Below are 21,080 nucleotides of genomic sequence, written 5' to 3'. Positions count from 1 at the left end.
AAGAATAAAACATCATCCTGGTAAAAAAAAAAAAAAAGAAAAGATACCTATCCATTTCTGTGATCTATGTCACAGAAAAAAAAATTAAAACAAAATGTGACACACACACATTTGTTCCTGTAAGCTGCTCTTTCAGGCTTACTAACAGATTTATCATATTTTCCCACATATTAATAAAAACATATCATATGGATTTTAAAACTCTTTTTAGCTTTAGAATTCTTTCTTCATACGAATTATTAGCTCAATAATCCTATATAATAAAAGCCTAGGTGGCGTCACGCATGACGTTGCCACAAGATGGCCACCATAAGATGGCCGGCAGGGGAGGGCAGTCGTGGATGATCAGGCCGGCAGGGGAGGACAACTGGGGGAGAATAGGCAAGCAGGGAATGGCAGTTGGGAGTGATCAGGCTGGCAGGAGAGGGCAGTTAGGGGCGACCAAGCCGGCAGGGAAGCCGTTAGGGGGCGATCAGGCTGGCAGGCAGAAGCGGTTAGGGGCAATCAGGCAGGCAAGCGGTCAGGAGCCAGCAGTACCGGATTGTGAGAGGGATGTCTGACTGCCGGCAGCTGGACATCCCCCAAGGGGTCCCAGATTGGAGAGGATGCAGGCCAGGCTGAGGGACACTCCCCCTCCCATGCACAAATTTCATGCAACTGGCCTCTAGTAAGTAGATAAATAATTTAAGAACTGCTCCAGCTGAATCCATAGTAGAGACTAAGTCTAGAACTAGGGTAGTCCATACTCTTCCAAGGAGCCTCTAAAATATCTATGAAGAACCCTAATTGTTCAATGTGCCAGTTGAAAACTGCTCGCCCACAAATTCTATCACATGGAAATCCATTATTTATTTAATTAATTCTCCTATGCTGACATCTGAGTTCTTTCTGGACTTTTTGCACGACACATTATTCTCCAATAAGTATTTTCACAGCTAAATCCAGATATATATGATTTTTGCCAAATTGCCTTCCAGCAATTATTTTACCAGTTTACATACTCAATACTCCATTCCTCCAAATACTAACCAAAATGAGATACTATTATACTTGAAAAGTTTTTCAGCACTGACAGTTAACAAAATATATTGCTTTAATTTCATTTTCAATACTTTACTACTAGTTTGAACTCTATTCGTTTCCATTAGTCATTTTTCTATAGTTTCTATTTCTTTATTTTTAAGAAATTAAAAAAATATAAAGGACCAACTCATACTGTCACAGTTCCCTATTTTTTCTTTATTTGCATTTACTTATCAAATTATGTTTATGATGTTTTGCTACACTGTTCTGTATTTCATATATTTCATGAATAAATATATTTACTCAAATATATTCATCACTTCATTTGCTATTATTGCTTGTGCAGACACATTTGGAAAGTCATCTTCAAGATATTAAAAATATTAATCCCTATTTTTCTTTTATCTTTATAATTGCTTTTTATTTTAATTCCTTATGGTTTCCATCTTAACAACCAAATATGTATGTTCCCATATTTTTATCTATATTCCTATAATCCCTGACATGTATATATAAACCAATGTCTAACTTTTTTTCATCCTTACCCAAGGATATATTTTGATTTTTAAAAAAAATTGTTTAGAGAGAGAGAGGAAGAGAGAGAGGAAAAAGACAGAGAAACATTGATCAACTGTTCAAAACCTGCCCCAACACTCTGACCAACTGGGGATCGAACCTGCAATATTTTTGGTGTATAGGAACACACTTCAAACCAGGGCCCCATATATAATTTTTTTTACAGGTTTTAAAAAATCTTTTTTAAAAGTTCTTTACAAAAATAAGAAAATATGCACATATTTCTGCATCTTGGTATTCCCATTTAACAGTACCATGTAGAAAACTTAAGTCATTAATATAGTTTGAATTTTTTTTGGTCAGTGGCTGCACAATAGTCCATGAGGTGGATATACCATAAATTTTTCATCCATTTCCATATTAATGGGCAATGATTTTGTATGCAGTTATATGCCAACAATCATTTTTATATATACATTCTTATGTACTGGAGAGGAGGATTCCTTTGAAATTGAGTCTAGGGAATAAATTATTTGGTCATTCCATACACATTTAAAATGTTTCAATAGATATTTTTACACTGCTTTCCCCAAAGATCCTAACACCTTTCTTTTCCATCAGCAAATTACAAAAGTACTCTTTTCCTCAGATTCTTGGCAGAAGTTTATATTAACTGATTTTGTATTTATTTTGAAAGTCTGTTTAGAATATGGTTAGTAAGTGGGGCTTAAAATGCCACTTGAAAGATTATTTGGAAGCACAATCCATTAAATCGCAGGTTCAAGTGTAATCTATTCAGCAAGAAGAAATAATATTAGTGTTACAACTACATGTAAGTATAAGTAAGTATACTTGATACTAGTATAATTTGGGAACTGGGTAAAGTCATTTTTAACTTACTAATTTGCACTTTTCATGTGGTAGTTTATTATCTGAATTTTCTTTGTCTATTCCTTTTTTTTCACTTTCTTTTTTTCTTCAATCTTTAAGAGTTCTTAGTTTATTACATATATTAACATAATATATGTCATCTGCATTATAAACATTGCTCTCTAGGTCTATTGTTTGTCTACTGCCTGCCATAATTTTTATCTTTTCCATCTGAATATTTTGAAAAATTTATATAGTAAAATATAATAGAACAATGATGTAGTTGAATACAACCAAGTTAAAAATGATTTATTCCTGTTCCCAAATTATACAAATATATTTGTTTATACTTACTTGCCGCTGTGACATTATTTCTTCTTAATTGTTTACACTTTAACCTGTGACTTAATGGATTGTTCTTCCAAATAATCTTCCAAGTGGCTTTTAAGCCCCACTTAATGAATAATTTATCTTTTTCTCCTATTAACACTGCCAAATTACCCTCCAAACAAATACATCCATCCCTCCCAAAGGTGAGACATAATCTGGATAAATATCAATAAATGTAAAAGGTACCTGATCTTTCATTCTTGCTTTTCTTGGCAACGGAACTGTATTTAATTCTGAATCTGCTGGAATGCTTCTTAGTTCATGCTCTACTCTACCGGTATTTTCACTTAGTGCTGCTTCTACTTTTCCAGTCGATGGTGCTGGGGAAGAACATGCTGAGTCAGCAGGTTGAGGAGATATGCTCTCTCTTCTGTTAGTCCTGTCATTGTCATCATCATCATCACTGGACAAAATGACTATAAAAAATGTTAAATACTTCATGTATTTCATTTCTGGCAGTTAAAAATGTAAATATATTACCAAAATGGGGAATATACCAAATCTGCTTTGGATCGCCTCCAGGTCTGAGATTAATAAAAGCAAATGAAGATATAATCCACTCTATCTGGTGAAAAGTTAAATTTATAAAACAATTAAAAAAAAATAAAGCATAGTAACTGACATCTTTTTAAAAATAACTTACAAGTATGAAATTGATTCTATAATCCATCATCATCACCCACAAAGAAACATTCACCTATGTTTAATCAGTAGATCCATTTCAAAGTTCCAAAAAGCTAAAGTATAATCTGCATACAAATTGTTCACAAATAGCATGAATTTTAAATATGTGTGAAGCTTCATGTGACCACATAATTTTATCTCATATAGGGAATCACTAAAATCCTAATTGGTCCTTGGAAGAACTTGGACCAGTGCCTAATGCTCAATTAATCTTGATGAATAAATGAGCATGGGCAAGAAAAGATATTATGAAGGTAATTTACTCTTATACCTTATACTTATTATTAAACTAGTGGTTTGGTGCATGGATTTGTCTGTGGAGATCGGGTCAAAACCAGCACTCCTATGCCACCTGCCACTTCTGCTCATCCCGGCCCCGCTGCTCCTGCCACCGCCGCTCAGTAGGCTCGCTGCTACTCTGCAGCGCTCTCTGGGCTGCGGGAGCCAGCCATGAGCCACATGTCTGGTGCCTGTTGGTAAGCTGAGCAGTGGTCGCAATGTGGGAGCGCACTGACCACCAGGGGACAGCTCCTGCATTAAGTGTCTGCCCCCAGGTGGTCAGTGTGCATCATAGCGACCAATCATACGATAGTTCGGTCGTTTAGGCTTTTATATATATACATCTTACCAAATCCATCCCTATATCATAATTCCTCAAAGTCACCCACACTGCACTTGTGTCAAATCCTAACTCCTTACTCTGGTTTATAAATGTACATAATCTGGGCCTTGCCTACTTTTCTCCAACTTTCTTATACTATTCCACTTTTCGTCCTTTATTCTCCAGTCCAACTAGCTATTTATTCTGTTCCTCAAATACCCACAAGCTTGTTCTGTCAGAATCACAATCCCACTAGCACTCTGCACTTTAGCAAGAAGTATTAGCTTAAAAATCACTTTTTGCTTGACCACGCAATCTATAGTAAGTACATGAGCACTTGCTTATTGACAAAAAGTCTAAAAAAGTGCCTGGCACAGAAAAAGCATACAAAAGTCATCATCTGTTGAAAAATACATAGACTTCTATATATTATTTACTCAATCTCCATAAGCCTAGGTTGCCTCATTTATGATTGTGAAAACTAAATTAAACAAATTAGTGTATAAATCTTTACCACAAAGCAGGGAATGTAAGTATGTGATAAATGATAGCTTTTATTAATACTAGTGGCCCAGTACACAAAATTTGTGCATGGGAGGGGGGGTTTTCCCTCAGCCCAGTCTGCACCCTCTCCAATCGGGCACCCCTTGGGGGATGTCTGACCGCTGGTTTAGGCCTGATCTAAACCAGCGGTCGGACATCCCTCTCGCAATCTGGGACTGCTGGCTTCTAACTGCTCACCTGCCTGCCTGATCGTCCCTAAGTGCCCTCCCCTGCCGGCCTGATCTCATCCCAACTGCCCTCCCCTGCTGGCCTGATTGCCCCAAACTGCCTCTGGCTCAGCCTCCACCACCATGGCTTTGTCTGGAAGGAAGTCGGACGTCCAGAAGATGGAGGGTTGACCTGGTCTAATTAGCATATTACCCTTTTATTAGTATAGATAAATTATATAGGATAGGACTGCTTAAATGGGGAGGGGAGAGCCTTTTTCAGCAGGAGATGCTCTTGGCAGACAAAAACACATAATCCCTATATCTGGACTGATAGCCAGCCATATGCACTATACTGCCAAAGCAGTCATTAAAAAGTGGAACCGCTTTCTTACACATTACACCAAACAGCTGTGGCAGCCATTGGCTCCTGGCAATTCACCCAGACTTGGTTCTAATTGGTTGGTTTCTATGCCAGTCAGCATCAAAAGCTCCGCCTCCTAGGCAGCCATTGGCTTCTGGCACTTCACTCAGATTTGGTTCTGATTGGTCAGTTTCTATGCCAGTCAGTGTCTCTGGGCCTATCTCTGGGCCTGATCAGAGAGGTGGGGCTGGTCAGCAGCCCCGTGGAGGCCGAGAGAAACAGAGGCTCGGCTTCAACTGGAGAGAAATAGAGAGGCAACAGCTGATAAACAGCTGCCACTGAGACTGCAGATTAGAACCTGCCTCTCTCTGCAGGTCTCTCTCTGGGCCTAATCCGCAGCCCCCTCAGCAGACAGTGCTCGGTCACCATTTCCGGTATTAGGTTGAGCCTTCAGTTGTTATGGACCCTGGCTCTTTATATATACAGATTAAATGTTGTTAAAATATAACACTTTTTTTCACATACTTACATGAGAAGTACTTAGTTTTTCTTTTTCTTTTTTGGCACAAGGGAACAAATTTATGTTTTATGAAATTAATTCATGGTTGTGGTTAAACTCTAAAAAGTAAACTGCTTAATAAACCTAAGAGCCACATGACTGTATTTCTTTATGTTATCAGCCTACATGGTTGATGTAGACAAAATATTTTGTATTTTTTCACATATCAACTTAGCCTTATTAACTTCCAGTTCCCCTCATCTTGGAAACTTCCTCAGAATGTCAGGTTTCCTATTTAAAGTTTGGCTCTGTAATAATACACAGTAACTGCCTAATAAGTGAGTGTTTTCTTCATATCTTACCATTATTAAAAATATCAACATTAGAAAAGACTCAAATGATATTAGAAGTATTTAATATTACATTGGCATAACACTAAAATGTATGATAAAATAATCAACTATCAACATTATCATAATATAATATTCGAGTATAGGCTGCACAGCCATCATACAGTATCTTTTTAAAAATATATTTGAGAGATAAGCTAATGTACTGGTACATATTATTTTTTAATTGAATTTAATTAAAATAGAACTTGACATATCTTAAGATTTAAAAAAAAGCTTAATTTTATCTCCTTTTTCAGTTTTCAGAGTAATGATTAGGAACCTTAGGCAATCTCCAAAAGTAACCAATGGAGTTTTTCTTTTGGGGGGAGTTGGAGGATATTATTATAAACTGATTTTAATATATTTGACATATTTCAAAAAATTGCAATTATGATTCTGTTTGTGACACAAGTATTCCCATCATTAGTCAAAGGGAGCTCTTTCATTTTAGCTCTTGAGTCATTTGACGTGTCCACAGTATTCCTTACGGCTTCCATACTTCCTGATATCACAAGATAATCTAGGTTTATTAATACCTTTGTGTCCCAGACTTTGAGTAGGCAATTTCTGAGGAGCTCTGTTGGGAAATGATATTCAAAAACGCAAATATGGGAACTAGGGTTGTTTGTTTCTACATGAGGGTTGCTTACTGTTTCTAAGCATTTTCTGCAGGTAAAGCTAGGAAATACTTATTTCCTATTTAAGAAAAAATATGCAGTAAGTTCACTTTATCTCTGATTCAAATTTAAAGTTACAAGATATTGATTTTACTTTTATATTCCTTTTTCTCTAACACTGAAAATCTTGGTTTCTGGAGACAATCATACAATGGCTTATTTGCTTTATCAAAATGTTTAAAAATCTCAGTACCAATATTAGTAACAATATTTGTGACTACACTTAGGATTTCCTTGTAGTTTTGTTTGACTTAAAATAGATCACGTAAGGATGCACAACCACAATATTATTTTAATTTTAATTCATCTGAAATAATTCTTCTGTGTGTTCAAGCAACCAATAGATATATAATGACATTCATTTATTTCATTTTGGTTTTGATTTTGTTTTTAAATATTTGCAATTTAATTTTCATTTATAATTATGTGAAATGTTTACATGGCTCCAAAGTCAAATTTATAAAACAAGTACATATGTAGACATCTAGCACCTATCCCTGATTCCCATACTGTTTCCTCCCCTTCCAATCACTTTTAAATTCAATTTCTGATATACCTTTCATTAAAAACAAATAAAAATATCTAGATTCATTCTCCCATCCTTCCTAAATAAAGGGTAGCATACTATATACTGATACTCACTTGGCTTTATTCATTTGGTTAATCACTTGAAAATCATTTATAAAATACTAAATCATTTCTCCCCTTTTACAGGTAGGTATGCTGTAGTTTTTTCAACCAGTCCGAATGTTTCCAATCTTTTTCTATTTATTATAACAGGACTATATTCCATATGCACACACATATGCACATGTGTCTGAAGTAAGAAAAAAAAAAGATTTAGGGGAGAAACAAAGTGGTAAAGAAACTAATTTTCAGAGTCCTTTATAGCTGTCAAATATTGGGGCTCGGGGCTGATCAGGGCTGGTCAGCCAGGTGAGGGGCCACCGGAAGTTGGTGGGGCCAATTGGGGCTGACTGGCTGTGGGAGGTTGGCTGTGGGAGCATCTGCCCCCTGGTGGTCAGTGTGCATCATAGCGACCAGTGGACCAGTCGTTCGGTTGCTTAGACTTTTATATATATAGATTAACAAAGCAATGTATCCATTTATAGGTCAGAGAGATTAAATTAACCAGGCTGAAGTTAGAAAGCTAGGCATACATGGACTTGACCTAGGACTGTGGCCAAGTTCTGTGCTTTTATTACATATGTGTGTGTGTGTGTGTGTGTGTGTGTGTGTGTGTGTGTGTATGTATATATAAAAGCCTAAGTGACCGGCCAGTAGCTATAGCACACACTGACCACCAGGGGGCAAACGCTCAATGCAGGAGCTGCCCCCCTGGTGGTCAGTGCACTCCCACAGCGGGAGCGCCGCTCAGCTGACCAATGGGTGCCAGACGCTGGGCTCACGGCTGGCGAGCACAGCTGTGGCAGCAGGAGCCTCTCTTGTGGACACTCCCCCTATATGCCCAAGCGGCGGCGGCAATCACAGTGGGGCCAGGATGAGCAGGAGAGCACAGTGCACAGCCTGGGCTTGGGCTCGGGCTCCTCCTTGGCCGCCTGCCACATCGTGCACTACTTCGTGTTGTGCGGGATCGACATGGACAGCAAGCTAGAGCCCAACAAGCTGGCAGGTAAGGCCGGGCTGTGGCGGCACAGAGGTCCACTGATACCCACAGGCCAGGCTGAGTCATTATTTGCTAACTATGAATACAATTTTAATCATCTACCCAAAAAATGTTACATAACTGACACAAGAAGACATGTTACATAACTTACACAAAACTATAGTTCTCAAATATACTCATGTTCACCTTACAATGCTGGACTGATAAAAGCAATACCAAAAGGAGTAAAACACTTACTTGGATCATTCAGGTCTGACAGGCTTATTTTCCTTTCTTTTAGATTTGTGGTCTTGGCTCCTTTAGCCCTAGGTAAAACGACTTTCCCATTAGCCTGTAAATAATTCTGTCTATCACAATTAACAATAATATCAATTGGAACCTTTCCCACACTGTTGCCATAAAACTTGTTGGGTGTTAATGCTGTGTTTTGTGACTTCTGTCCTCCAGAATTCTGATGATTTGATGTTCTCAATAACGGACCAGTTGAATCATTCAAAGTTATAGCTTGTCTGCAACTTCTGGGCAAATCCTTAGGAAAAAGAATATCACAACTTTGACATTTGGTCTGAATTTCTTTTTCTTGACCACATTTTGGACAATATTCATACTCTTCAGAAAACTTAGGTTTCAAAAAAATATAAGACTTCGGCATTTTATTTCAACATCATGGAACAAATACATACAATATTTCAAAATTAACTCTCACTTCCCATCACATCACCATGGCTACCACAAAAATCCTGAATATGTCATATTAGTTAGAATTTAGCAGCAGAATGCTGAAGGAATTTTTGAGACCTTCACTCCAGCATACAAGGCATAAATAATCTTAACACGTAAAGTGCCATGTCAGTCACTGGTGACTGACACTATACTTTCTGTCTGGACCAGTCAGTCACTGGTGCCGCCAGTATATTGGTGAAATTGGATATCGTGGGCTAAACAGAAAGCAAGACAAAACAGGCTTGGCACTTAACGTATTAAGGGAATCAATATCTAGTTTCTCAATTTCTACGTTTAACCTTTCCAAAAACCCAACATGATTATGCTTATGTCAAGGAATCTCCTACCACAACTGCTTCTCCTCCTCTTCAAAATAAGAATGCTAGCCCAGCTGGTGTTGCTCAATGGTTGAGCATCAACCCATGAACCAGGAGGTCACGGTTCAATTCCCACTAAGGGCACATGCCTGGGTTGCGGGTTTGATCCTTAGTAGGGGGTATGCAGGAAATCAATAAAAACATTAAAAAAAAAAAGAATGCTAAACCTTTCTTCCATTTAAAATATCACTAATGGCATATTTCCTGGGGTATAAAAACTATTAAATCAAACCAAAGGACAATTTTAAATGTTGAAAAAAATGAATTATAAGTACTAGTTAACAAAAATTTGCAAGACAATTGATTTCTAAGTCAGTATTTCAAAAATATTTTAATGAAGGCTTACTATATGTTACAGTTGTGATATCATTAAAAATGTTTTCTGACAGTATCATGTGATTTGGGGCATATAAATTAGAAAAAGTTCAAGGTATTGAGTGATATTACTATAATTCTTTCCACAGTCATGTACTTATTTATGTGAAACTTACTTATGTACTTATTACCTCAGCATTTACGTCAATAAGAAGGAAACAGAAATAGATGTTGAATCCTGTCTCAGTATATAACATATATTTATCCATGGAGACATGAACTAATTGAGAAAAAGTCAATGGCTCTAATTAACCCTTTGCATTCGCTTGCTTTTTTCTTGATTCCTTTATTCTACTCGGGATTTAATTTTTTAAATACCCCAGATTTTACAAAGCTCGGCAGTAGAATAAAAAACTGGAGTTTCTTTTTATACAAACTTATTTATTTGGATTTTTTTATATTTCAAATTATTGATACATTCAATAACCGTCACACTCGACATCCGAGTGCAAAAGGTTAAAAGATGCATTTCCAATAACTTTACGCCAAATAATTACTTATCAAATTTTGTAACAACATATAATTTAAATCTATTAATTATTATTTTTGTATATTATATGTCTTTATACTGTACTAAAGGCCTGGTACACGAAGGTGCAGTCTCTAGACCTGGCTGTGGATCAAAGTCCAAGTGTCTGGCTTAGAAGGACAGGGCCCAGGTGACCTCTGGGCCCTGGGCAGCACCTGGGCCTCCGGGCCCCCAACCGCCTGAGTCACAGCTCCGGAGTGCCCACACGGAGATGTAGTGAGTGAGGCCGGATGCCGCGGGCCGGGGTGCAGTGTGGGCCCCCCGGAAGCCGGGCAGGCAGCACGCTGTCTTCCGGCAGGCCTTGCAGATCTGCTCCTGTGTGAACACACCAGGGGCCCAATGGGCCCCTGCAGTCCCGGTGGCTGCAGCCTGGCTCCTCACAGACGCCCAGCAGCTGAGCACCCACTGCCAGCACCATGGTGTCGCTGCCCGCCATTTCTGCGCCTCCCTCTGGTGGTCAGCGCACATCATAGTGAGCGGTTGAACTCCCAGTTTGCCGGTCGAATGACCGCCCGAAGGGGCAATTTGCATATTAGGCTTTTATTATATAGGATTGTTATTTTAAATTTAAGTATAATTGACATACAAAATTGTATTAGTTTCAGGTGTATAATATAGTGATTTGACACTGAGATACCTTACAATGTGATCACCACACTAATTCTAGAAATAATGTGTCACCATGCAAACTTATCACAATATTATTGACTACATTCCCCTTTACTTTTTTCACCCATCCCTCCTTACCCCTACACTCTGGCAAATATCTATTTGATCTGTTTTTGTAAGAGAAATAACTCAGTCTAAAAGAAAAATATTTTAATACTTTGAGCCTCATATCAAAGGAAATTAAGTGAACAAATATTTGTTGTGACAATGAAATGATAGAATGAGATTGTCATTATAAAGATGTATTGTACTTGGATGCTACCAGATCCATATATGAGAAGAGAGATCTAACCACTCCATTTAAAAACATTACTCCTGCCTGGCTGGTGTGGTTTAGTGGTTAAGCATCTACCTATGAACCAGGAGGTTCCATTCCTGGTCAGGGCACATGCCAGGGTGTGGGCTCAGTTCCCAGTAGGGGGCATGCAGGAGGCAGCCCATCAATAATTCGCTCTCATCATTGATGTTTCCATGTCTCTCTCCCTTTCCCTTCTTCTGTGAAATCAATAAAAATGTATTAAAAAAAATTCTGATTGAGACTGTGGCTGGGTATAGCTCAGTTGGTTAAAGCATTGTCCCATACACCAAGACTGTGGGTTTGATCTCTGGTCAGTGCATACCCAAGAAGCAATCAATGAAAGCATAAATAAGTAGAACAAATCTATCTCTCCCCCCTCTCTCCATTCCTCACTCTCTTTCTCAAATCAATTAAAAAAAAAAAAAAATTCTGGTTGAGAGCAGTTATTTGGAGTATGTTGCAGGGTGGCACTGATATATTCTTTCCAGAAAAAGACATTCTAGATTTTGTAGAGTTAAAAAATCTAGTGAAGTCAGAAAAGTTTGCCTAAGTAACTTTTCTATGTCTCTTCTAGTAGTATGAGTAAAGTTCACCTACAATTCAATAAATACTAAAAATCATATTACTAAAATACCATCTCATTAACAACAAAGTATAGTTTCCTTACCCACCTCTAAATCAGTTAAAGATTTTTTTGAGGCAGGAGACACAGGAGAAGTAGATTGATATGAACTGTGACGTTTCTGTGATACTTTCCTTTTGATTTCAGACTCCAAGTATGATTCAGATTCTTCTGCTTTCTTCATTATTGGATCTAAAGAAAGGAGACAAAAATAAAAGTACTAAAATGAAATTTTATCAATTTCTCATAATGCTTGTTATGAAAAAATAATAACTTATCAAATTGTTTTAGTTAAAATGTTTCAACATATACAATAAAGAATAATCAGAATTTTAAGTCAAGACAATCCTATATAATAAAAGCCTAATATACTAAGTGTCTGGTTGACTGGTCGGCCATTCAATCAATCACAGCATAAAAAGCTAATGATATGTTAAGGCCACTAAACTGCTCGCTATGATGTTCAATGACCACCAGGCAACATATGTTCTGACAGGTAGGTTAACTTGCTGCTGGGGTCCAGCCGATTGGGACTGAGCAAGATGGGCCAGACATGCCCTGGAGCCCTCCCGTGGTCCCTCCCTGAATGGCCAACCTCCTACGTCTCTCCCTGGCCATGATCATGCACTGGTGGGGTCCCTTGTCCTGGCCTGCACAATCCAGGACGCCTCGGGGGATGTTGGAGAGCCAGTTTCAGCCCAATCATGCAGGCATATCTACACTAAAAAAGAGAAAGATGCAAACTGACCATACCTCACGATACCCACCAGCCAATCAGGAGTATGCAAATTAACCCAACTAAGATGGTGGGTTAATTTGCATATGCAGACACTGAGCGGCCAGGGGTGGGATGCAGGCATTCCGCACCGCCCCAGCTATTCATGGCCTCTGGGCAGTGTGGGAAGGCAGGGCCGGAGCAGAAAGGTGGTGCCGGCAGCCAGGGAAAGGAAGGACCATTCTTGCACGAATCTTCGTGCATCGGGCTTCTAGATTATATAATACTAGGGACCCGTTGCAGAAATATTTCCTGCAAGACTTCTGGCGGGCTTCCCTCCCGCCCCCCCACCTCTCCCACTGCGGCGGGAGGGGCGGGCCAAACGGGCGGGGCGCCTCCCACCCGCAGCCACCACCGCCTCCAAGGCCACCGCGGCCTCGCACACCACCCACCACGCCCCACCTGCTGCTTCCACTGCGCGCCACGCCCACCGCCGCCGCCGCCACTGCTGTGGCCGCATTGCCGCCGCTCACACTGCCCACCACTGCCTCAGAGGCCACCAAGGCCTCGTGCTCCACAGCTGCGCTGCCACCCACCCGCGCAGCCGCCATGCTTTCTGTTTTCTTCACTCCTCCCTCCCTCAGCATATGCAAATTAACCGCCATCTTGTGCGCTCTGATTGGCTGTGGGCATAGCGAAGGTATAGTCAATTTGCACATTACTGTTTTATTAGCTAAAATAAGACCATTACAGCGGAATGACCAGAACTACCAGGTGTTATGACGTGCACCGACCATAAGGGGGCAGACGCTCAACATAGGAGCTGCCCCCTGGTGATCAGTGTGCTCTTACAGGGGGAGTGCAGCTCAGCCAGAAGCCGGGCTCACATGGCAGCAATAAGGAGCAGCAAGCCGAGTGGTAAGGAGCAGGGAGCAGGTGGACAGTAAGGAACGAGGGGTCCTGGACTGCAAGAGGGCACAGGTTGGGCTGAGGGACACCCCCTCCCATGCACAAATTTCATGCACCAGGCCTCTAGTTACAAGATAAAATATTACAACACTAGAGGCCTGGTGCACAAAATTTGTGCATGGGTAGAGTCCCTAGGATTGGCCAGTGATCAGGGCCAATCTGTGGGGCAACCAGCAGGGTGATCTGGGCACCTCCTCTCACCAGCCTTGGCTGGCCTGGCACCGCCTGCTCGCCAGACCTGCCCCCGCCAGGGCCTGTGGGCTGGGGGCAGCTCCTGCATGGAGCGTCTGCCCCTTGGTTGTCAGTGTGCATCATAGCGATCAGTCGTTCTGCCAGTCTTTCCACCGTTCGGTTGATTTGCATATTAGGGTTTTATATAGATAGTTTTTAAAAAACACAATTTTGATGCTATAACCCAAAAAATATTTGAGTCTTGAATTTAACAAAAAATAATAAAGATTTCAAATTGTAATCACCTGAATGTGCAACCATTTCTTGGTGATTTCATTCAAAATTAAATAAATTCTCAATTCAGTTATAATTTTTTTTTTTTACATATTTATATTATACCTGGGAATATTTTAAAGCCAAGGTCATATCTTTACTTCTACCTTTCAGACCACTCAAAACCTTTTACAGATGTAACAGGTAAAACTGCACACTTACCAATACCTTGGGGCCAACTTAACCTTACAGGATTATTTTCAAATTTTTGGACATGAGGTGGATATTCTTTCCTATAAAAGGGAATATACATAGTTTTATTCTAACAAAAAAAAATATTTTTCAAAATGAAAAAATTGAGAAAATACTTATACTTTAAAAGCAAAGCATAGCTTCTTTGCCATATAAAATACTATAAAATAACAAAACTGTATTACAGAAATATACTAATAACACATTATAAGATCTCTAAAGTCAGTGACTATTTTTTGTTTAGACAGTCAATCTATCAAACCCCATAGCAGGCATTCAAATTACTGTTCTTTCAAAGTAGTTCCCCAAATGCATAAAACTATACTAATAATAGAGGAATATGCAAATTGTCTGGGACGCTGTCACAGTAACAGTAACAACCGAACAGCAGGCTGGCAGGCTGTGTGGGGCGACAAGGTTGGCAGGGGGGGGGTTAGTGAGGGACGACTAATGACTGAACAGCAGGCTGTGTGGGGCGACCAGGTTGGTGGGGGTGGGGGTGTTTAGGTGCGACCAGGCCTACAGGGATGGAAGTTAGGGGTGACCAGGCGGGGGGGGGGGGGGCAGTTAGGTGCCACAAGGCTGGCAGGGGGGTAGTTAGGTTTGACCAGGCCGGCAGGCAGAGGTGGTTAGGGGTGATCAGGCTAATGGGGGGGGGGGGGGGGGCGGGGGCGTGGCAGTTACGGGCGGTAAGCAAGGCAGGCGAGCAGTTAGGAGCCAGTGGTCACAGATTGTGAGAGGGATGTCTGCCTGCCGGTTTAGGGCTGAATCCCAGAATTGGGCCTAAACTGACAGTGGGACATCCCCTGAGGGGTCCTGAATTGAAGAGGGTACAGGCTGGGCTGAGCCCCCCTCCCTCCCGTGCATGAATTTCATGCACCAGACCCCTAGTCAGTTAATAAAAACAACATTACATGCCCTAGCCGGTTTGACTCAGTGGATAGAGTGTCAACCTGCAGTCTGAAGGGTCCTGGGTTCGATTCCAGTCAAGGGCATATACCTTGATTGCAGGCTCCTCCCTGGCCCAGGCCCTAGTCAGGCGCATACAGGAGGCAACCAATCGATGTGTTTCTTTCACATCAATATTTCTCTCTTTCCCTCTCTCTAAAAATCAATGAAAAAATATCCTCGGGTAAGGATTAAAGATTAACGCATTACAAAAAAACTCATAATGCTTCATTTTCACATGATTTGGGTATAAATAAAAGAATACATAGCAAATAAGATATTGGCTGAGGAGAATCCCAAAATAAGTACAAAAAGTGTTATATACAAAACTAGCAATCATACAAGAATTTTAATCTTGTATTATGACTACATTATGGGAATATACTTATACTTTTAAAAATATGTTACATTTGCATATAAATATATACAAATACATAAAAATAAATACAATTGATTTTCAGGATTCTGAAAATAATCCTTAGTAAATAAGGGTCCTAAAATACAAAGCAAAAAATCTATAGCTAATTATGGGATAAATAAACCATTAAAGAGGAGATTTGCAAAATGCAATTGACTAGAGAGCTATAATAGCTACTTTGCTATCCTAAAATAAAGCTTCTAAAATTACTCCTATTTTATTTAATCAGGATATTAAAAATAAGGTTATTCAATTATTTGTAAATCCATTCACACTAGTGAACAATACCAAACTAGACAAAAACTCTAAAGAAAGTTTCCTGTAAAGATTTAATACTGTATTGTAAAAGTCAAACTATCTAAATTGAAAACAAAATATGAAAATGACATAAGGAAGAAAATAATAAGCGTAATGACAGTAGTGTATTTGTAACAGCAGTTAGCAAATAGTGAGCATCATGTGCCAGGTATTGTTCTAAGTGCTTTCCATCTATTAAGTGTTTTAATCCTCACAATAATCTTATAAAACATATATTAGCACTTTATATGTGAGGAAACAGAAGCAAAGTGAGGTTAATTAACTTGCCCATCCAAGGTCACACAACTATTAAATAGCAATGCCAGACTCTGAATCCTGCTAAACTGCATTAATATTGATGAGTAATGGTGGTTTCATCATTATTGAGCAGCATTTGGTACAAGTGGGCAATTTCCACCCTGTCAGCTTAAAATATATATAATTTTATTTTAGAGAGGAATGGAGGAGATAGAACATCAATAAGAAAGAATCCTTGATTGGCTGCCTCTTGCACGCCCCCTACTGGAGATGAAGCCTGTAACCCGCACATGTGCGTTGACCAGGAATCAAACCAGTGACCTCTTAGTGCATGGGACACTCAACCACTGAGCTACATGGCTGGGCAAAGATACCAACTTTAAATTGCAACAGAAACGATGATTTTAAAAGCAAAGTATGGTGACAGTATTATAGTAAACTCCATACACTTATCTGTAGTATATATTATTTAAAATTGTGGACACTCTGTATAATAGATATTTTTTAAAACAGTGGACAACAGATTATATATATATATATATATATAAACACACACACACACACACACACACACACACATATATGTATATACATATTTTTTAATTCTCACCCGTGGATATTTTTTCCACTGAATGGAAGAAGGGGAGAGAAACACTGATGTGAGACACACTGATTGGTTGCCTTCTGCACGCCCCACTACTGGGGGTGGGAAACCTGCAACCAGGGTATGTGTCCTTGGACCAGGAATCTAATCCGACACCCTTCAGTCTGTGGGCCAACACTCCAACCACAGAGCAAACTGGTCAGGGCTACAGATATTCTTAAATGTTAGGGATTATCAACAAGGTAAGTTTGAGCAGCCAAAAAATCTGAAAATATAGATATTCTGGGAAATGTTATAAGCACAGATTTATTCAGTAGTGACTCAGACAATAATAAATGTGTATGGATTGATGAAATCATAGCTAATTGATGAAAATGCTGCATTAATACACTGTGCTCTTTGCAATTTGACCAAGTGCCCTGAGCTCTGCATAGCTAATGAGGAACACACTGCATATATTCTTTAGTATCCATACTTTATTATGTATTGTAATTTAATGTTAATAAACTATTATGCCTGGCCTGTGTGGCTCAGTGGTTGAGCATCAACCCATGAACCAAGAGGTCACCGGTTCTATTCCCAGTCAGGGCATGTGCTCAAGTTTTGGGCCCAATCCTCAGTTGCGGGGCATTTCAGACATAATGCCCACTCTATATCCAATATTTGCTACATTTTCCTATATGAACAGGGCAAATTAAGTTGTTTTAAAAATTATAATGAATAAATTACAGAAATAAAAGCATGCCTTAGATTTGAATGTATGAATTTCAGGATAAAAGCATTAGCTTGAAAAAAGAATGAAACTTTCTAGCCACAAACTATCTGTGTTCTTTAAAATTTAGTTTTAAAAAGATTTGCTATGTGAACAAAAACATCAAATTTTATGTTAAATTCTTGGTTTAAGGGTTCCATCACTCTACAGATACTAAAATTTCAAACTCCAAACTGATCTGAAGCTCAAGTCTAGGATTGAATTTCTCAGTGGATATTTCTTTTCTACCTCAAGCCAAGCAAAAGCAGAGAAGCATCCCTGTCATGCCATATAAGGTAAGGAGGGCTTCTGAGGATTTGTGTTTTGCGTAGAAGTTTTATATAAAACCTCACCTCATGGTTGCAACATTTTACAAGCGACATAAAATGAATTGAAAGAGCTTTTATTTGTTTGCAGAATTGTTTACATTAATATCAGAATGCTCTGTTCATTAAAGGTTAGACAGGCCTCAGCAATACAAGTTTTAAAAAATAAATTTAATTTTAGAATAACTTTAGATTTGCAGAAAAGTTTAAAAGACAATTCACAATTCTCTAATAACCATTACTGAGTTTCTCCTAATGTTAATGCCTTCATTACCATCACACATGAGTAACAGAAACCATACAGGCACACTAGTATTAACTCCAGATTTTATTTGGTTTCATCAGCTATTTCACTAATATCTTTTTCATTCCAGAATCCAATCCAGGATACACTGATTTCAGTCTGTCTCCTTAGTCTCCTCTTTGTTTCCCAGTCTTACATTGTTTTTCATCACCCTGACACTGGAAAAGAAGTGATCAGTTATTTTGTAGAATGCACCTCAACCTAGGTATTTCTGATTGTTTTTCTTGTGATTAGACTGAGGCTGTGAGTTTGGGGTAAGAGTATCACAGATGTGAAGTGCCCTTCTTATCACCTATCAGGCGGTACATGATATCAATGTGATTTTTTATCACTGGTGATGCTAACCCTGATCATTTGGCAAAAGTGGACTGTTTGCCAGGTTTCTCCACTCTGAAGTTACTATTTTTCCCTTTCCACGCTCTATTTGGAAGCAAGTCAGTCAGTCTAGCCCACCAAAGGAGTTAGTTTAGTTAAGCTCCACTTCCTGAAGAGGGGGGCCTATCTACACAAATTTCTTAGAATTTAGTAATAAACAGCTGTCCACTTCCCCAATTCGTTTTATTGCAGTTTGTAAAATCCTAGGATAGTTCAATAATAAATGTATTCAATTATTTATACCACTCATGAATATTTTTTATACTTAAGCTTATAATCCAATTGTTTCAGTTTTTGCCTTTGGAAGCTTTTTCAGTTGGCTCCTGTGTTGTTTTGATGCAACCTCATTCTTTTGTGTGTGTTTTTTATTCTGGTAAAATATAAATAACAAAATTTACAAAAATATGGAATGCTTAACAATCTGCATGTCATCCATGTACAGGGGCCATTAAAATCTTCTTTGTATTGTTCTAATTTTAGTATATATGCTGTTGAAACAAGTACCCTTTTGTGTTTTTTTTGAATACTTGCTTAGTTTCTGACACTTAAGATGCTCCACTCATTCTGTGTTTTCCTTAACCCATCGCTAGAATCAGAAATTTCTCCACGTTCCTTTTATTAGAGTGGTATTAGAAACCAGGATCTGGTGGCTGGTGCCCTTTTCTTTTTTTAAGCTTGGTGTTGTTTTTTTAAATTTCTTTATTAAGGTATTACATGTGTCCTTATTCTCCTCCCCACCCCCATTTTAAGCTTGGTTTTAATAGTAATTCATTTTTATCAACCTTTCCATTGCTCTGATTTCAAAAAATTTAAATTTCTATAAAATAGTGTATTCATTTTACAGTTAAAATCCCTATCCCAAACTCATGTTAAACTTATAGCCTAATTTTAAAAAACATGTATTAAAATCTCTCACAGCTGTACTCTAACCAAACTAGCTGCATATTTTATTTCAAATGTTATATGACAACACTTAGTTGTTATACTCTTATAGCCTGTATCCATTATAAAATGTGCTTTACCCTAATACCATTTCATTGTTATTAAAATTCTACTCATGCTCTTTTTGTTTGCATATCTTGTGACTTTAAAACCCCTTTACTTACGAATTATTATTTTATGTCTTATTCTTGTAACAACATAAAATAGCTGGATTTAACCCAATTAGCTTATCTTTTTATTAACTTTATTCAATTTGGTCACAATTATTATAACACCTAATAGACTTCATGGTTTCCTTTCATCTTACTTTATTAGTTGTTAATTTTTACATTTCTATTTGCTTAACATTGTTTTACTTTGTTTCCTCTTTTCCACTATTTATACTGGCTTGCACAATTGCGATCAATTGTCATCATCCCCCCCCACCCCACACCACCGTCCCAGTTGACTTAACAAACGAACAGTTACTCTCTCTTTAGACCAAGCATGTCAAACTCACGGCCCACAACAAATATTTTTGTGGCCCAGCCAATATAACAGTTTGTAAGAAACGTTTTAATAAGAATTTCGTAACTTAATTTTTACAAAATCCTGTTATACATAATTATTAATAATGAACTACAATGTTCGATAATGACTGATTACTATAATCTTGTTGCATCCATTTCCCTTATGAGCCGGCACAACATTTCTCTTCACTAATACTAGTAGCGAGTATTTTTAAAAAAAATATTTTTCTTTATTGATTTCAGAGAGGAAGGGAGAGGGGGAAAGAGTGAGAGTGAGAGTGAGAGTGAGAGTGAGAGAGAGTGAGAGAGAGAGAGAGAGAGAGGGAGAGAGACCAATGATGAGACCACATCCCCCGCTGGGGATCAAGCCAACAACCCAGGCATGTGCCCTTGGCCAGAATTGAACCCGGGACCCTGCAGTCCGCAGGCCAACGCTCTATCCACTGAGCCAAACCAGCCAGGGCAGCAGCGAGTATTTTAGCTGCCGATTGCTATGTCATTAGTCTTGGACTGACTTGTTTGGTGTAAGCAACAGGAAATATTTCGTTTTCGGAGAACAAGAAAAATAGGTTTATTTTCGTTACGCTTATTAATTTGTGCAGTTATTCAGTGTCTGGTAAGTTAATGTTCAAGAAAAAATATTTTTATTAAAATGTTCTATTATTTTATGTTAATGATTAGTCATTTATTTCAGCTCTCTGTATTCAGCATGTCTCTATCGAAATAAACCTACGTTTCTATGAAAATTGAACATTTTTTTATTTTTTGCAGCCCACATAGACTTACAACCTTCTTTACTTGGCCCATGTTAGCCTTTGAGTTTGACATGCTTCCTTATTCCAGTTGCATGTTTCTATTTAAGATGTCATCAAGATTCCAACTATTTCTTCAAGCAAGATGTTTAACTGCATTCCTAATAGGGTGCAGTCTTTAAATTTCTTTTACTCCCCCCTTCAACTCCTCCCAAGAAAAGGCCTTAAAGACTTGTACTTCTGCCTTTCCACCTCCCCAACTCCTTAACT

The 21,080-nt window shown here is 38.6% G+C and overlaps 1 protein-coding gene and 1 non-coding gene across 6 annotated transcripts in view; both read right to left on the bottom strand.

Annotated features, from left to right (window-relative positions):
• SENP6 (SUMO specific peptidase 6) overlaps positions 1–21,080 on the bottom strand; it is a 97,338-nt gene that overhangs the window by 39,108 nt on the left and 37,150 nt on the right. For 4 of the 5 annotated variants that reach the window (XM_028157887.2, XM_028157460.2, XM_028157525.2 and 1 more), the window contains 4 exons: positions 14,297–14,367; positions 11,996–12,138; positions 8,591–8,882; positions 2,986–3,215 (listed from right to left, as the gene is read on the bottom strand). In XM_028157887.2, the coding sequence (XP_028013688.1) occupies positions 2,986–3,215; positions 8,591–8,882; positions 11,996–12,138; positions 14,297–14,367 (736 nt within the window). The remainder of the gene's footprint in view (positions 1–2,985; positions 3,216–8,590; positions 8,883–11,995; positions 12,139–14,296; positions 14,368–21,080) is intronic. The other variant, XM_028157686.2, reaches the window with a different exon arrangement.
• On the bottom strand, positions 19,006–19,111 carry LOC114231256 (U6 spliceosomal RNA). The gene has a single exon (XR_003617223.1). It is a non-coding gene; the product is annotated as a U6 spliceosomal RNA (small nuclear RNA).

This window comes from Eptesicus fuscus, chromosome 10, assembly GCF_027574615.1.
Source record: "Eptesicus fuscus isolate TK198812 chromosome 10, DD_ASM_mEF_20220401, whole genome shotgun sequence".
In the NCBI taxonomy this organism is placed as follows: Eukaryota; Metazoa; Chordata; class Mammalia; order Chiroptera; family Vespertilionidae; genus Eptesicus; species Eptesicus fuscus.
This window is presented reverse-complemented; position numbering and strand designations above follow the sequence as displayed.